At 37.4% G+C, this 19,059-nt stretch overlaps 2 protein-coding genes across 2 annotated transcripts in view; one reads left to right on the top strand and one right to left on the bottom strand.

Annotated features, from left to right (window-relative positions):
- The window catches only part of ICA1L (islet cell autoantigen 1 like), a 64,593-nt gene extending 56,566 nt beyond the window's left edge, over window positions 1-8,027 (top strand). Inside the window, exons 11-13 of the mRNA XM_024738408.1 lie at window positions 1-153; window positions 3,084-3,173; window positions 7,912-8,027. The exon at window positions 1-153 is cut by the window's left edge and continues 147 nt beyond it. Coding sequence (XP_024594176.1) covers window positions 1-153; window positions 3,084-3,173; window positions 7,912-8,027 — 359 coding nt within the window. The remainder of the gene's footprint in view (window positions 154-3,083; window positions 3,174-7,911) is intronic.
- A 6,754-nt stretch (window positions 8,028-14,781) lies between these two features.
- Window positions 14,782-19,059, bottom strand: part of FAM117B (family with sequence similarity 117 member B) — a 39,521-nt gene continuing 35,243 nt past the window's right edge. Inside the window, exon 7 of the mRNA XM_024738354.1 lies at window positions 14,782-18,725. Within this exon, the coding sequence (XP_024594122.1) occupies window positions 18,407-18,725 (319 nt within the window). The 3' untranslated portion in view covers window positions 14,782-18,406. The remainder of the gene's footprint in view (window positions 18,726-19,059) is intronic.

Raw genomic sequence — 19,059 nt, 5'->3', positions numbered from 1 at the left:
TTTCCCAGGAATGCCAGGCTGTCTTTGGGAGCCCCAAGGCCAGTCTTACATCCCAGGAGCCTTCTGGGGGGTCTGAGCCTCTTGCTCACTCCTCACGATTCCTTCCTTCACAACTCTTTGACCTTGGCCTTCATGCTGCTGGAGCTTTCAACAGTAAGTGTCTATGCAACATTTGGATACCCTTGAATTGTATCTTTGTGAAGCAAAAATATGTGCCTGTGGATGCTGAAATCAACAGGGAGATTGAGTTAGCTTCTGTACTACTGGATAAAATCTGCAGTCACACCAGTCAACGGGAAAAATAACAAATATCATTGGAGTCTGTCAACGAGAGTGAAATAAGGGCTGCTTTCCTGCCACCTCCACTAAACCCCACATTTTTTCATTGACTTTCCCGGGTGTCTTCTCTACATAGAAAATCAGTGTCTTGTTTAAAACTCTTGACCTGCTAAGTTACCCTGCCTAAGGCAAGTGATACTGTTTGTTCCACCTAGCAAAACTCGATGTGTTCTCTTCCTATGGGCTCAGAGTTAACAAGAGCAAAAGGAATAGGTCTGGAGCTGGTTCCACAGCAGCCTTCAGGGCAAGGCAGCGGGAATGGAGGACTGTGGTGGAAAGCTGGGAGCAGGAAAGGGTCACCTGCTTTGCTTATATGTCAAGGACTCTCTCCACTCACCTGCTGTTCCACCATCCTGTGTCCAATCCAACACTTTGGGAATCATTTTGCTCCCCACTTCCATATTGGTTCCGAAGTCCTGTCAATTCTGTTTCTAAAACGTGTCTCAAATTTCCCACTCCTCCTCCTCTGCCATTTAGAACCTCATTTGGTTTCCTGGGTTACTGTGACTCCTCCTAACAGGTCTCCCAAACCCCAATTCATCTTCCATGTTTCCTTCTATGAAGCAGATTCAGATGTCAGCACCCTGCTTACATTTTTCAAAAATAAAGCACCATTGGCCCCAGGGTCAATCCTGCCTGTGCCTGCATTTCCACCCTTATCTCCTACCTTATTTCAAAATACCTGCCATTTTCGGTAACCGTACTGTTTCCAGACCCTTCTGAGGCATCTTTGCTCATGCCCCTCTTTGGCTGTAATGTTCTCTAATAGAGTGTGGACTTGGGCCCAAATATTAGGTTCCCATCCAGTGTTTCCTCTGCCACACCAACCTTGAGGACTCCCTCAGTACTGCCAAATGGAAATGCTTTCTCCCTCCTCTGGCCTCCTGCAGTGCTTTATTGGTTTTCATGGCTGTGATCATAGTTCTTTTTTTAATATAGATTTTATTTTTGTTTGTTTATTTTTGGCTGCATTGGGTCTTCGTTGCTGCGCTAGTTGCGTCGAGCAGGGGCTAGTCTTTGTTGCGGTGCGCAGGCTTCTCATTGCGGAGACTTCTCTTGTTGCGGAGCACGGGCTCTAGGTGTGCTTCAGTAATTGTGGCTCGTGGGCTCAGTAGTTGTGGCTCACAGGCTCTAGAGTGCAGGCTCAGTAGTTGTAGCGCATGGGCTTAGTTGCTCCGTGGCATGTGGGATCTTCCCGGACCAGGGCTTGAACTGGTGTCCCCTGTGTTGGCAGGCGGATTCTTAACCACTGCACCACCAGGGAAGCCCTGCGATCATAGTTTATCCTGCCTTATATCCCTGTCTTTCAGCCTCACGGCACCTCACGGTGTTTTAATGCATTGTACTTTGTATTAAAATACTTATGTTCATACTTTATCTGCAAGACCATCATGCTTTATCCAATCTTCAAGCACCTCAAGGGCATGATCTGTGGGGTGATTTATCTTGGTGCTTTCTATGACAGCAGCATAAAAGTTAGCTCAATAAATAAAATAAATATCAGTTAAATAATGACTCAGTAAGAATTGGTTAAATAACCTAAAAGTAAGAATGGACCGTACTATTTGATAACGAGTCCCCCTGTCTAGGATAATTCAGATGTTTTGCTTGTGGTAAAATTTTAGACAGCAGTTATTCTCGTGTGGCATATCCATGGCCCAATAGTTATAAAGATTTACAAACTGATTCGCTGTCTGCTATGAACTCCTGCTCTTTCTCCTTCACTTGCCACATCACCAGCAGCTCTGGACTCTTCTCTTATTTTCTGGCCGTACAATATCAACAGGATTTCTGCACTAGTCAGAACGTCTGTCTTGGTTCCTGCCTGCAGGCTGATGGGATATTCCCACGTAATAGCCAAGGCAGTTGTGTTTGTCTTGCTGAGTCATCAGGCAGTTTAAACTGTTAAACTTTTCCCAGCACAGGACTCTTCCTACTTCACTAGTCTCTCCTATACGTCTACCTCTTTTTCTCCTGTGATGTAGACCAGGAAGACGAACTGCCCTGAGAGGTTAAAGATCTATGTTCTAGGAGCCCCAAGTAGGAACTTGGGCCTCAGATGGTCTCTACTGTACAAGGAAGGTAGTAGGCCAGATAATCTAAGTTCCTTTCTAGTGCTGTGTTTTAATTATAGTATAAATACGTTTTCATGTTACAGTAGACATTGCCCTGTGTTACTAGTATTCATAATGATACTTTTTAAGGAGTATATCATATTTCAGCACATTTGTCCACCATAGTCCACTTAATTCCTTCCTTATTGTTTCTACTTTTTCATGTTATAGATAATGCTGCAATAAACAAAATCATGCAGGTACTTTTTCCTTCAGTTAAATTATTTCCTTAAGATAAATTTCTAGGAATGGAATTACCAAGTCAAAGGGTATAAACCTATTATTCATAGGTTTCAGGATTCTAATGGTCATGTTTATTTCCTCTCTTCCTGACTCCTTACAGCTTCTCTTTCTACACCTTATCCATTTGCCATTGTTTTAAAGAAAAAAGGCTTATATATTTATTTCAGAACCACTTTGCAAAATGTAAGAAAGTCTAACTCTAGCTGGGACTAAACTTAGATGATTTGAATAAAATTCATAATAGCAGATGTATGTCTTATACTGTGGAATATTACACTGGTACAAAGATTGGAGGACTTTTATTAGATATTTTTCCCTTTTCTTGTTTTGCTGATGCTACTTTCTATTTGATTAATAATGGATAATTCATTATTTCTCTTTCCCCAGGCTGGGCCTCCCAAGGGGGATTAGAACTTCCTCTTTCACACATTGATAACCAGTCAGTGCCTTCACAGAGTCCAAAGAAATTAACAAAATGTAAGTTATTTACTTATATTATCACAAGTAATATGCCATCATATTAACAATCAGTCAAGTTCAGGTAAATTTAGAAAAGGGCCATGTTACAGTCTTCACCTCATATTGTCCAGAAAAGTACTTTGTTAATAATGAATTAAAATGAAAGCTGTATCTAGCTATCCCTCACTGTGGAAAGAATTGAACAGAAATTGTGAGCTGCCATAGTAAACTAAATTCTGTACCTTAATCTTTTATATTTTGTGTTAAGGTTTGTTGATAATGGATAATACCATTAGGGATAGAAGATGCTCTTTGTTTACAGAATGCCTATTGACAAAGAACGCACCCAGGGTCTTAGCATAACGCCTGGTACGTAGTAATTGCTAATATATATTGAGTACTTACTATATATATTTTTAAAATTTGTTTATTTTTGACTGTGTTGGGTCTTTGTTGCTGCGCCAGGGTTTCCTCTAGTTGCGGTGAGCAGGGGCTACTCTTCATTGTGGTGCGTGGGCTTCTCAATGCAGTGGCTTCTTTTGTTGCGGAGCACGGGCTCTAGGCGTACTTACTATATTTTGTCTGCAGAGCTGGTCCATGTTGTAATTACCATGTAGGATATACATAGAAAATTGACACATTCTCTGTCTTGCAGGATCTTAGATACATATTAATCTTAGTCACTGATGCTGATTTAACTTTTTAATTGGACATAATTTCAGACGTACAGAAATATTTCATAAATGAAAATGGCACAAAGAACACATGTATATCCTTTACTGATTCACCTGTTGTATTTTACCCCGTTTGCTTTATGCAGGCTTGTGTGTGTGTGTGTAATGCGTGTGTCATTTTATCTGAACCACTTGAGGGTAAGTTACATACACCATGACCCTTTACCCCTTAATGCTGCAGTTTGTGTTTCCTAAGAATACGTATACTCTCTTGCACAACCACAGTATGGCTGTTAATATTAACGTAATCCTTTGCTATGATCCACCAGGTATGTGTATTCCATTTTTGTGAGTTGACTCCATAATGTCCTTTACGGCACTGTCCCCCTCTGGGACAGAGAGTCTAGGGTCATGTATTGTATTCAGTTGCCATGTCCCTTTAGTCTCTTTTAATCTGAAACATTTCCACAACTTCTCTTTGATTTCTGGACATGGGCATTTTAAAAGAATATAGTCCCTTTGCTCCACTGTTTTTTGTTTTTAATAGAATGCTCCTTATTTCAGTTTTATTTGAGGTCTCCATATAATTAAATTTAGGTTATTCGTTATCCTGAATATATCTAGTCAGGCTAGACTAGTTTCTAGATTCTGACTAGAATACACATAGGTGATGCTCCTTTCTCAGGGTTTCACATCTCAAAATTATTCCTCTCTCCCTCATGGGTGTTGTTAATGTTGACCACTCTATCAAGGTGTTGTCCAGTTTTTCTCCTATACAATTACTATTTTGTTTTATTTGATCTTCCCTTGCAATTACTAAGCAGTCTGTGGGGAGACACTTTGCGACCTTGTACACGTCCTGCTCTTTGTCAGAATTTCCACATAGATTTAGCATCCATTGTTGCTTTTTGCCTCATTCAGTCTTTATTGTGATGGATGAAAAGTGATTTTTCCAACCCTAGCACTCCCTCCACTTTTGTTTATTGTAAAAACACATAACAAAATTTACCATCTTACCCTTTTTTTTAACATCTTTATTGGCATCTTAACCATTTTTAAGTGTACAGTTCAGTAATGTTAAGTATATGCACGTTGCTGTGAAACGGATCTCCAGAACTTTTCATCTTGCAAATCTGAAACTCCACCCATTAAACACTAACTCCCCATTCTCTCTCCCCAGACCTGGTAACCACCATTTTACTTTCTGTTTCTATGAATTTGACTACTTTAGATACCTCATATAAGTGGAATGTATTTGTCTTTTTGTAACTGACTTATTACACTCAGCATAATGTCCTCAAAGTTCATCCAGGTTGTAGCATGTGACAGGATTTCCTTTCTTTTTAAAGTCGAAAAATATTTCATTGTATGGATATACCACAGTTTATCCATTCATCCATTAATCACATTTTTAAAACATCCTTATTGACATATAATTCACATGCTATACAACTGGCTCCTTCCACCATCCCTCAATACCCTGCTGCAAACAAAAAAAAAACCTTCTTCCCCATTTACGAATGTATTTATTGTCAGAATAGATTCGTATTTTTTCGATGGTTTATAATCACTACTGTACTTAATCATTTTGGTGCTCAAATTGCCCCTGTGTTGACCAGTGGGAGCCCTTTCAGGCTGACTTCTGAATCCTTGTGGTATCAATATTTTAAATTTTTCAAATAATTTTAGTCCTACAGAAAGGCTTGCAAAAATACAAAATATTTCTATATGTTTTCACCTAGATTTCACCATGTTCACCTTAGTCTCTCTCTACGTGTGTGAGTGTTAAGATGTATGTAATTTCTTCTGAACTGAAATTATTCTGAGACTAAGTAGCAGGCATAATGCCCCTTCACCCCTAAATACTTAAGCATCTGTTTCCTAAAAAGGACATTCTTTCACAAAATCACAATTCAGTGATCAATATCAGAAATTAACATTGCCACACTGCTATTATCTAATCTATAGACCTTAGTCATATTTTGTCAGTTGTCCCACTAATGTATTTTGTAACAAAAAAGATTTTTTTCCTAGTCCAGGATCCAAACCAGGATCACACATTGTATTTAGTTGTCAAGTCTCTTTAGTTTCTTTTTTTTTTCTTTTTTTTTTTTTTCTTTCTTTTTTTTTTTCTTTAGTTTCTTAATCTGGAGAAGTTCCTCAATCTGTGTCTTTCATCGTCTTGGCTTTTTTTGTGTGTACAGGCCATTTGTTTTGTAGAATATTCCTTGAGTTGGGTTTATCTGATGTTGTCTCATAATTAGACTCGTGTTATGCATTTTGGCAAGACTAGCAGCACAAGAACGATGTTGTGTGTTCTTAATAAACCGTATCAGGAGGCACGTGATGTCTATTTTGTCCTATTGCTTATATCGTTAACTCTGATCACTTGGTTAAGGTGGTGCCGGCCAGGTTTGTTCACTGTCAAATTACTATTATATTTTTCCCTTTGTAATTAATAATTATCATGTTGAAAAATATTTTGCAACTGTGTGAATGGCTTATTTCTGAGTGTCAAAGTTGCACCCGCTAATTTAGCATTCATTGATAATTCCTGCACGAATGGTCTATTGCGGTGGCTGTTGCCAAATGGCGGTCTTCCATCTCCTCTCCCCTCCGCCTTTGTTAGTTACATTCTACTATATGGAAAAGCTTTGTCTTGTCCCTCATTTTTTACTTATTTGTTGGTATGTATCATTGTGGACTCCTGGAACCCTATTTTAATTCTTCCTAATGCTTTGGGATAAATCTGGGGAATCCATCAATTCCGAGCAAATCACAGATTCACAGCAGCCAATTCTGAATACAGCCATCCCTTAGGGACTCAGACTATTCATAATTATAGTTTTCTCTTCTTAAACTCAGTAAACTGAATTGTGCTAAATTATTAGAGACTATAAAAGTGAGTAAATTTCAGAATTGAACACGAAAAGGCTGAGGTATTGGGAAAGCTGCTATTTGCCTATAATCCTTTGCTGTACAGTAGAAACTAACAACATTGTAAAGCAATTATACTCCAATAAAAATTTAAAAAATAATAAATTATATGACCATTACTTTACAGATGAGGAAGCAAGGGCCCCTGAAGTTAAATGACTTGCCCATTATTACTTATTAGTAGGTAGTATACCCAGGACTCAAAGCCAGAATTTGTGTGGGTATCACTGACACTACCTTGGGGTTCCTAGAAGCAGAACTGGACACACAATGCAGCCTTTCACTCTGTCCTGATCCCTGAGGCTTGGGATCCCCACAGCCCAAACTCCAGCCCTCTGATCTGTGGAAAGTGGTAACCATGAGTGATTGTAAGACAGGGTTGCCTTAGACTCTTCTGAGCAGGACTGCCTTCCATCCTTTGCCCACTGTGTCCCTGGTCTTAGGTCTTTAGATTGTCCCCTGGCTCTCAGCCCTGCTTTCTGGACCCCCTGGCCTTCAAGAGCCTAGCTTTCTGAGATGACCCACTGTCTGTGCCCTGCACAGTTTTTTACTAGTCCCAGCCTTCAGTATAGACGTGTATCCTTGACTATCTGCCACACAACTTGTAGACTATCGATATATGCAATTTTCCAGTCAGGTAACAAACAGGAAGTCGTATCCGAGACATAACCCACTCCATAATATATATATATATATATTTTTTTCCATAATATATTTATCAAAAATTTTAAAGTACACATGGAAATGTGATAGGATTAGGGGATTTCCCCCCCTATGTCTAGTATTTTAATATTACTTTTATAATATAGATTTTAAATATTAAGTTTACAAGTGTAATGTTCCTACTTTGTAGGAACAAAGGTTAAATTTTGAACTTACCTGAGAGCCTTCTACTTCCTGCCTTTTCACTTTTAATCAAGTCCTTTCTCAGAGCAACATGCAATTACTTAAATAGCCTCAGCAAAGCATGAGGTTATTTGCATTAGCTTTTCAAAATTATCCTCAAGGAGACGTAATTGATGTTTGTACTTGTCAACTGTCTTAAATTTGATTCAAAAGAAGCATCTACTTTAAAATCATAAAAGTGGTAAATAATGTGATTTTTAAAATCTGAGACTCTAATGTGTTTTTTTCTTTTTTAATAGCTCCCAACAGTGGTAACCAAGACATGTCAGCCTGGTTCAATCTATTTGCAGACTTGGATCCGCTTTCAAACCCAGATGCTATTGGACACTCAGATGATGAACTTCTTAATGCTTGACTGAAGTTATGATGCCACTTCGATGGCCTTGAGACACCAATTTTGCAACTTACTGCCTTCATGGAAAGGAGTCTATGTTGTCACCCATATATGAAAACCTTGTGTTTGCAAGGTTAGACAGATGGAAAGGACCACGTTTTAATACATTAAGTATCTCTTTAATATCTTGGATTTGCAGCTGTTGATAATATATGGAAAATATTAGAAACTATTGAGTCTGAAATACATATCAAAAGTTAGTTCAAAAATAACAGCTAGGAATAATTATCAGTAGGAGTTGTGTTTATCTGTTTGGAAAGCCTTTTATGTATAAGTTGCCTTGCTGGCTGTGAGAATTCTGTATCTAGAGAAAGGACAGCATGTAAACTGGGTTGTGATTGGGGGTTGGTTTTTAAATAAAACGGTGGCAGGGGGAATTCTCTGTTGTGGAAAATAGCACTAGAACCAGACCAGTTCTTTCTTTAGTTAGAAAGGTAGAATAAGATTTGAGAACTCAGTTTGCTTCAGTGAAATCACAGAGAAACTTGGTGCTTGTTTTCTCCACTTGGAGGCTAAAATGTAATATTCCTTAGTTTTTTTCCTTCATACAAAATCATGGACACCCCCCAATTTCATTATTGAATTTTCTTGGGGAAGTAGCAGGATGATTTATTTGCTAAGAAGTCCATCCTCTGCATAAACAGAAAAACCTCTCTTCCCATTTTATAAACCACAAGAATGTCCATCCTATGGTGGTACTTCAGACATTGTCCAAGTGTCTTCAGGCTTGATTCTTCACACATTGCTACTACAATGTACTGTATTCATATGCTTCCTGAAAGAAAATGAGGGAAGGATACTCCCTGAGCAACTGGCAGTAGTGTTCCTGAAATGACCCAGAAACTTCTACCTGAATGAGGGAAAAGAATTCTAATAACTTACTCTCGTACAGATTTGCAATACTTACTACCCCACATTTCTTGACATGATTTAACCCAGAATGCTTTCTGGCAAAGTTACAGAAAGCTCTATACCATCAGTAAGGGAGTGTTTTTCCACTTTTCTGTGGGTGACATCATCTGAGGCTCTGATTACTAAGGACAAACTTACCCTTAAAAGGTTTAGAGTCTAAGTATTGGAAGGAAGGCTATTTAATGAAGTTAGCATAAGCTAATGAAAACATAGCCACTGTATACACACAGTCACTCAGTTTCCTATTCTTTTTTCCCATCCACCCTTTAGTTCTGAGGCAGTTCACCAGGTGTCTTGTTTCGTCATCCAGTCCATTGCATCTGCATAAGAAAACATTTTAACTAAGACGTTCACAGTAGTTTTCATTGTACTCCTAGTTCTAAACAGGCTTAATTATTATTTACAAGAGAACTGCTTGTAATCTCTGAGTCTCTGTATACAGAAGAACATTTTTTAGGAATGGACTAGGGCAGGTAAAATGCAGTCCACTTCCCATCCAGAACAGCCTGGCCTAACTACAGTCTGAACTGCCCACAAGCTATTTAGAAAACCACAACTGTGGTCAAGTAGTGTGTAGGCTGGAAAGACCGTATCTGAGGGTCAGAAACATGGACTTAAGGTTATGTAAATTCTTCCTTAAAATATTTTCACACGCTTATTCCTATTTCTTTACTTGGTTAACCATTAAGAAGCATTTTGTAACTCTCCCTTTTTATTCAGTTTAATGCCCCAGAATGCAATACTGTCTTTGTTCCACCAAAATTCAATCACCAGGGGTTATAATTATGAATCACTATCTAAATTCTATACCCATGGTTGCTCTGTGCTTTCAACTTTGAAGTATCTCAGAAAATGTTAATTTTATGTCTTGCGTTTTTGCCATTTTTCTTTCATTTTCACTAATGCATTAGTTCAAAAATATTTGTATCACTTCCTCACATGCATGCAGAGCAGTCCTTATTATTTCATGTAAACAAAGACACTCAGCGCAGAGGAAAATCACTAGTCTCTCCAGGCCCAAATCCCAGACCATGAATGTGAAGGGGATACTAACCCCAATTTTCCAAGAGCAAAGGTAATCAAAAAATAGAAACATACAAGGATTTTTATTCTTCAGGTCTTAATTTCTCTAGCATTTTCGCTTTCAACAGAGTATGTAGTTGCTTGTTTAGCCTCAAAGCAACATTAACTGCCTTAGCAAGTCTGACTGCATTTTTGAAGTGCACATTTAAAACTTTGCTATTAAAATGAAGGTAACTATTCACATTTTCTCAAGATTATTTGAAGCTCAGTCATTAATTTAAGGTCCAGAAATTTGGCTATATTACACCTAAAATAGGTATAATAGGAAACCTAAAATAAAAGACAAACTAAAATAAGAAACCAAGCACATATTCAGTAGGGAATGACAGGAAGGACAGGATAAACACAGAACAGAAAGGCGATCAGTTGCTTCCTGGTTATATCTAGAATAACCATTCAATAAGAAGTATAAAAAAAAAAAGAAGTATATAAATTAACCTTAACCAAGGGTGGGCTGAGAACGACTCTTTCAAATAAATGGATGCTTTTTATATTAAATGGGGGGAAATATCTGTTATACTTTTTAATACCAAATAAGAATGTATTTAAACTTAGAAGAGCCCCAGAAGAACTAAAAATTTGCCTAATCTTTCTTCAACCACTTTATAAGAGAGGCAGGAATACCAGGGCAGATTAAGATCAAATTGGTGTAACTTTGTATTTTTTGAAATCTTTCAATAATTGTAAAACATAACTGATGTGATTAGAAACAAACTGTATTTTAACAAAACAGGTTTCAGTATCTGCACAATGAAAAAGTGTTTGTATTTCAACTACGGATATTTCACATAACTATCTTTATAGACCATCTGGAAGAGTAGAGGTCTTACAGCATATGAACAAAGGAAGTTTGAATGTGCTATTTTTCTGAGCCTCTTTTAATAAAGATTACAAGATGGCATAAAGCAAAGTTTATTTGCTCAAGTGTTCAATACAATACAAATCCAGTTATTGTTTCTCTATTCAAAAACTTGGGTTTTACCTCAGGACCATAGTAATAAGAAGGTAGTTTGAATGATACAGATACCACAGAATGAAAATAAAACCAGCACAATTAATATCTTTGTGAGACTGATTCTTTCTAATTTACTTCATGCAGGAGGGACTTCGTGGCGTTAAGATATGGGAAATAACAAAATGTGTGTTCTTTGTGTAAATACTCTCAGTAACAAAATACAAACAAATAGCAGAATTTTGAGCTTAGAAGCAATAGCCAGTGAAATATAAGCCATAACATTTAACCTGATTTGTTGAAGGGAGGAATAAAAAGCAAGGCAGGATTGATTGATCCAGTTATTTCTACCTTCCATAGCACGGGCAGAGCCCTGCATTTCCTTACCTTGAGCAATGAAGCAGACCCAGAATCTTGGCATATAGACATTAAACTAGGAAGGAAACACAAACTTTAAAATATTAACTAATTCAGCAGTATTGAAAGTAATGCATTTAAAACACAACAGTAAGGTATTTAAATATAACAAAGAAAACCTATAGAACAGGATAGGAAGAAAAACGTTTGTTCGTTAGGATGGGTCACATCCATAAGCCCAACATAAAATTTCTTCCATGTTTTATGTGCCATTTAAAAGAAGACTAAAGAGTTCAGCAAGAACTGTCCTTGGCATCTAAAGTCAAGACATGGTTCTCTAGTCAGTGGTGTAAATAAACCAATGTCCAAAAATAAGTACAACCTGGAGATAAAGGTCTGAGTGGTGTTATCAGGTAAGATTTTGAAGGGCATGTTTTTACATTAAAGAAAAAAGAGTTGTTTTCTTTATCCCATTTCAAAGTAATACTCTCATTTAAAAGTCTGTAAAAGTAGACGACAAAGAAATGATCCACCAACCTACCAAACAGGAATAACTACTGTTAATATTATATATGAACTAAATTGTGATCCTAGGTCAGGGGTTCCCAACCCCCTGCTGTTAGGAACCGGGCCACACAGCAGGAAGTGAGTGGCGAGCCAGCAAGCTAGCGAAGCTTCATGTGCTGCTACCCTTCGCTTGAATTACCTACTGCCTGAACCCCCTCCCCACTCCGGTCCATGGAAAAACTGTCTTCCACGAAACTGGTCCATGGTGCCAGAAAGGTTGGGGAGCCCTGGTCTAGGTGATTTCATTTTATAGTCTGTCTGAAATGGGCATACCAAGTAATTGAGGTTAAAAAATTACTTTCGTTAAGTCTTTACCTCAAAAAGTCAGTTTAAAAAAAAAAAAATCCACCAAAAATGTGAAGTTGCTACTTTCTGCCTCTTTAACAGACGTGCTCCCCAAACTAAAGAAAATATTTCTTTTGAATTTCTGCAGCTATGGCAACACTAAAACCCAGAGCTTGAGGATTTGTGTCACTACCTACCTTGGTCAGGAAGTGGTGTCTAACCAGGTTACTTTGTTTTCGCCCTCTGAACCAAGATGCCAGCAGTTGAAGCAATGAAGAAGACCACAAAGAACAAACAAGGCTATGACCCAAGGGCACAGAATCTGCGATGATACCAAACACCTATATTTTATTAATGTCACTGTCATAGGAGAAGTAGCAGTAAGTCTGAGTTCTAGAATCAGAATTGGTTCAAAGCCAGATTTTGACATTTCCCAGATGTATGACCATGGATAAATTAATCTAATTCCAATTTTGCAATTTATAAGACAGTAACTAGCAGTACCTGGCTTCACAGGGTTAATGTAAGCACCAAGCCTGGCACTTGGAAAGCTATCAGTAAGTGTTACCTATTTTTATTATGATTCAGCTCAATATCTTTGACTATATTATACTTTACAAGGTAAAATGAATTTTATGGGATCATTTTCCATGACCAACAACTTGTGGCTTTCCTAAGGGATGAATAAACTTACCTAACAAAATAGAAAGGAGATGATAACATGTGTCTGCTTCCAGATTTTTAAGTTATTTTCACACTAGCCATTTAACTGACAGCACTGGCATCAGCATTTCCTAAAATCACATAAGAAAACTAAAGTTCAGAGAAGTTGACTTCTTTGCCTAAGACCCCATGACTATTAAGCTGCAGAGCCAGAAGTAGCACCCACATTGTGGCTTTCCCTGCAACTCCTCTGAATCATCCCAGTGATCTCAAAAACTAACTGCTTAAGGCATGGAACTGAGATGAATGGTCATACTCCCGGGTTTCTGGCCATCAGAGCTCCATGACAGTCTTCTCTAAAACACAGTGATTAAGCATGACTCATCCATGCTACTGTATAAAATCAAAGAGTATATGGCGATAAATTCTCAGTTTGAGGAAGATGCAAACTGCTGAAAAGACAAGAATTTTAAAAAATAAACCCAGCAATTTGGAGATGCTTAGTAAAGAGAAGTAGAAACAATGTCTTTAAAGACTCCAGTATCTGTGTTAAGATACCAGACCAACTCCAAAACACATATACAGAAGTTGTATCTACAACAGTATTTTTCAAATCATTTTGATTACAACTCACAGTAAGAAATATATTTTACTTTACAACCTAGTACATATATATCCCTATGGCTAGCAAAAGCTTTACATACAAATACTATTTCCCTGATGTCTTCAATATACTTTTGTTTCCTGTTCTGCTTCATTAAAAAAAAATGTTGGCTGGACCCACTTAATTCATTTCAAGACCCAAACAGTTTGAGAAACACTGAACCGAAGAGATACAAAGGCTATCTGTATTATCATACCATGTTCTAATAGAGGTTTAAAATATTTAGAAAGCAAACATAATCTTAGCAAGGGAAAAAAATGATATTGATATACATTGGCAGGGAACTCCTAGGAAGAGGGTACTATTTCACATCCAACCACTTTTAAGGAAAGCAACTGAAAAGTCTATAATGATCTTTTAAGGAAAGGATCATTATAGACCTAAAAACTTTTGGGGGGAGGGCGTATATTTAATACTAATGAACCAAAGCAAAAAAATAAATAAATAAATGGGGGAAGATGGGAACACCCAGCTTGAGATCTAAATTTGCTCCTCTCAACCTCTTTAAAGGTGGAAGGAAAAGACTGAGAGTAAAAAGAATGGGAGAAAATGTTACGCCAATTTGAGAGATTCTCTTCACATTTGCTGCTGTGTTTAATTATAATGTTATAGATATAATCTCCAAATTCTGGTTAACATTTACCCCCAGAAATAATTTTTAGAATTTCTTGCAAAGTAATTTGGTGACCACTTTTTATGACAGGCAGCTATGGTGACACTTTTATTTCACTTAAAAGATGACCCTGCTTTCTAAATGATTATACTGCATGCAGCCTTCACACAGATTAAACCCTTCAGCCTAAACAACTGTCTTGCATTTATAAACCACCGACACAAAGGATGCAGAAAGAATGAATTACCAAAACAAACGGGAAAAAAACTCCTCTATCTGTACTTTAGAATGAAATTAAGTGACTGCCCCCAGCTAAATCTCTAACAACCTGTAAAGTACTGAATTACATATAAACAGGTACGTCTTTCAGTATGCTTGCTTATATTTTAACATTTGCTTAGCACTTAACACAAAGATCAGGTGCTTTCAGTTCAAGAGCAAGTTAAGGAGGTAGCAAGGAAGTAACAACTGACAATATTTTATATCCTGCTACCTAACACAAACACAAATTCATTTTTCTATCTGTGAAAAAGAACATACTAAAGTTATTTCAAGCTAGAAATGTCTGAAAAAGAAATTTGAATTTGAGGCAATATTCATAAAAGTACACAGAAAAAGATTCAAGAAGAACAGACTTTATTTTTAACATAAAACTTCTATTTTCTTGTGAGGCAGCAACAAGTGTTCAGGTATAGGGAATACATAAGTACACAGTAACAATATTTATCACCATTGGAAATGCTGTTTTTTGGGAGAATTTTGTTAGAAAAACGAAACTTTAAAAATTGCATTTTAAAAAGATTTACACAGCTTCAACAGAGATGAAAAATAAAGACTTTTAAAAAACATAAATTATATTCTTCAACAGGATTGTATAGACAAAATATTGTTCAGGGCTGCTCTGCTTATCATTAATGTAGGCAGAGTAAAACATAAACCTTAAAGTGCGAAGTTAAGTGTTTTAGCTTTCTTAATGCAAATTCAGCACGTCCACTGGTCTGGTCTTGAGACACTGAAATTCTAAGCATTAAGGAATGAATCTTTAGGATAGTAAATTCAGTAGTGGCAATTTTTCTTTTATTTCCTTTAACAAAAGAAAACTCTGACAACCCACTCTTAATCTTGGACATACAGAAAGCTATAAATTCTGCTATTTTTTAAATACCTTCTTCCAGTAAAAGCCAACCATTAAAAAGAAAGAAAGAAAGAAAAAAAAAAGGCTTCCTTGTTGCCAGTTATTCCACAGTTAACAATAGCACCTTCTAAAACTCTGATTTGGCTTGTCACAAATATAAGAAATATTTAAAACAATATGAAGACTCTAGTTAAAAAATAATTTTGGCATCCATGCTCACCATATTAATCAAAGAAGCAAAACAGGTATTTTTAAAACATAACTGCTCACAAAAGCCATGACAAGTAATATAGACTTGGTAATGATCAGAAACCGTAAATTCATGTTATCACCGCAAGGAAAAAACCGTTTAAGGGTAAAAATAACACTGACAAAGTTTATAACCAGAGAATAGCTTTCTTTTGCTGAAATATACAAGCCACCTATTTCTTTCTTTTACCACAATGGAAGTAAATTTATTTAGTTTTTAAAAATTTAAATTATATTCCCATTGAAGCTATTCTAATTTATTTACCTTCTGTACAGTTTTCTACAGAATAACAAGATAGTTATGGAATGTAATTTTAGAAAACAATATTATGCATTCTATTGAGAGTAGACCCATTTTTTTTAAAAAAGTCAACCACCTGTGAACCAAGGTTACATAAAAGCCGAGTAGACTGTGACCAATATTTTTGCAAGACTGCATAAAGCTCAGATACTTAAAAATTAGCCCTTTGGCACTGGCAGTTAAGAGTTTTTTATACCTTGTACCTTCCCCCCCTCCTCAAATCTCAGGCTCTATTTCTCCCAAACATGAGGACTATGTTTAGTTGCCATATAATTCATTTACCTGCAAATTCACATTCTCCTTACAACCAAACATTAAAAGTTCCACCTCTAAGACCGTAAATAATACTATCTTAAACTTGTTCTCCCATTCTGATTGTAAATTAGTTTAAGGATATATGAAACTCTACAGAAAGATGTGAGTTAGATAAACATGCACAACAGAGTAAGAAGAAAAACTGTTTACAAAGTGGCATTCTAGTTGTGAAACACCCTTGTGACATGTACAGATGGAGAGGGAAGTAAATGTAAGGCAAGGAAAAGAACACAGATTTAACAGAATTCAGGTAATCCAAAAACTGATTTTGGATTTTTTTGAAACCTTATTTTTTAACTTCCTGCCATTGATACCAACTCACCCGATGTCAGCTTTACCTTTCTTTTGTACTTCTGACAGAGCAGTTCTCAGTGGTGAAATGGTAAATAGAGGCAAAGAATCAGTAGGTTCTCAAAGAACCTAGTGACCAGAACATTTAGACTTTGAATAACTTAGCTTTTCCTGATTTAGAAGCCACAATGTACTAATTTCAGGAAAATTAGTTTTGGACAGAAAGGGTACCAAAATTCATCGATGCCACCAACTGAAACCTGACAGACTTATTCAAATGTTTGAGTTTATCTAATTTGCCTAAATACATCTCTGTTTTCAACTTAACAGGGCAAAATTTTTAATTACTTCGATGTTTTAAAGGTACATGAGTATAAGAAGTCCTTTCAGAAGATTTATTGCTACCACTAGCTGTTCTTTGATGGGATATATCTGGACATACTGACATATTAACCTTCTAAACTATATCCCTTTTACAAGTATTTGTTTTCTCCCTATAATATGTATAGGAACATTAAATTATTGCATCATAAGGTAGTTTGTGAAGATCTTAGAAGGATGCTTTCTATCAACAGTTTACTATAACTTTTTAAAAAGAGCTGCTCCTCAATTTCACTACCACATACCCAGACATGAAATACTGCTGTCATGTAATACTGGCAGTGATTGTATTAGGATGAGCCTAAATCCAAAACCATGTGGATTCTTCAAAGGTTCCTGTTCTTTATGCTCCAAAGCTCTCCTTGCCTGTTTTCCCCACCGTGTGGAATGCTGGAGGGAAAACTAGCAAAACCTATAGGCAACATATCTCAGTGCCAACCACCATAAAGGAAACGTCAGTCGCAAGACTGTGACTAAGGATTGCTATTCAACGGATTACACTCCTGGCAAACTACTAACCCTGACCAAATCCACAAGACAACAACATCACAAAAGCAAAGGAGGAAATCCATGCACAGCCATTTTAGGATCTCGTGGGGCTATGATACAGTGACGGTTAAAGGTAGAACGACACCTGTGGGAAAGAAAGGAGATCATGTGATAAATATTGAGCAGAAAACCCAAGGGGCTCCTTACTCCTAGCTAGCAGTCGACACTGGGTAGTTAGTTTCCTTTTGGCTCACTGACTTTTAAACCAAGTTCCAATGATGGGTGAGAACATATGAAAGCACTTGTCTCCAGATTATAATTTTTCTGACCACATGGTGAAATGTGTACAGGAGTAGTGAGGAAAAGAGCAGTTTTACAAGTATTTCACCCAAAGCACAAACATCTGACATCAAAAAACATAAATCACATAATGTACTAATATTGCTTTTTTATCTCTTTTATATATACTTGTTCAATGCATTTACCTATCAATTCTTGTTTGGGAGAAGAACACAGTCATGAGATTAAGATTGCTAGGAAAATGTCAACAATCCCTTTGGTCCCAAAGCTGAAAACAGCTGAGAAAAGCACACATCTAGAAAGGGAAACAAGAAACAGAGGCCAAAGAATCGTCTGAACATCCTGTTTGCTATGTCTTCAGAAAACGTAACATTGGTGTTATAAAATCGTCATTTTCATACAAAAGATGGTTCTTGCAGCATCATTCACGTCTCCCTTCAAGAATCATGTTTGCAGGGATCAGTTTTTTATTTGTTTTTTTCAAAGAAGTCTAATTTGAAAGCAAAAAACAATGTGATATCAGCCCTCCAGAAGAAAAGAATGAAACCTTTTTCTTCTTTCAACCGGTGCTTTAAGAAAAAGCAGGCTAAGCACTGAGGGCTGGCCTTCAGGAGTGAGCAGAGCCATCAGAGGGGCTGCTTTCTTCCAGAAGCCGCGCTGTGACACGTCAGCGTGGAAATGCTGGAGCACGACACAGCCAACTGGGAGCGCACGATGCCATTGCTGCCAAGGGATCGAGGAGATTCTCAGTTGACCAGAACAGTGGCCTCACAGCGCTGGGGCCTATCCTTCAGCTTCCTCAATGGGTTCTGGTGGTGGGAGGAGAGAGGCTGGTGGCGGGACTGTACTCGTTCCTCGAGAGACTCGGTCTTGCTCTGTGTTTGTAGACAGGGAGGCCACAGCAATAGGCTGCAGAAGAGTGGTTGTCATGCCAGTGGTGACTGTCAGACTGTGGCCAGAGCCCTTGAGGGTAAGATCTGGTGTGGGGAGGAGTGGTTTAAGGATGCTGACGAGGCAGAAAGCAGAGCCGCTTTTAGGAATGAAATTCACCTTGTTTTTGTCAGGGCAGTAAAAGGCCGGGATTTCGTGAAGTTGTTTTGGCCTAGACATAGAATAAACAACCCAATACTTTTAAGTCACAGAACATCAGAAGTTCTTTTTTTTTTTTTTTTTAAAGTAATAACTTACAGACACAAAAAAGGAAAACAAAACTCAAGCTATGTCCAAAGCTTCAAATGCTATTGACCAAGGACACATGATTCAAATTATTTATCTCAGAATGCTGTAAGGACACCAGATTTTGTTGCTGCTTTCAGTTCCCTGGCGAGCCCTGGGCACCTAGGATGCTCAGACATCTAAGTGAAGATCTAAGATAGCCAATTTGAATAAAGAATTTCCTAAAGCAAAAGATATTCTAGCTGTTTAAAGACAAAAAT

The sequence above is a fragment of the Neophocaena asiaeorientalis genome, unplaced genomic scaffold (genome assembly GCF_003031525.2).
Source record: "Neophocaena asiaeorientalis asiaeorientalis breed wild unplaced genomic scaffold, Neophocaena_asiaeorientalis_V1.1 scaffold258, whole genome shotgun sequence".
NCBI lineage: Eukaryota > Metazoa > Chordata > Mammalia > Artiodactyla > Phocoenidae > Neophocaena > Neophocaena asiaeorientalis.
The sequence above is the reverse complement of the archived record's forward strand: the minus strand, read 5'-3'. Positions and strand labels throughout refer to the sequence as shown.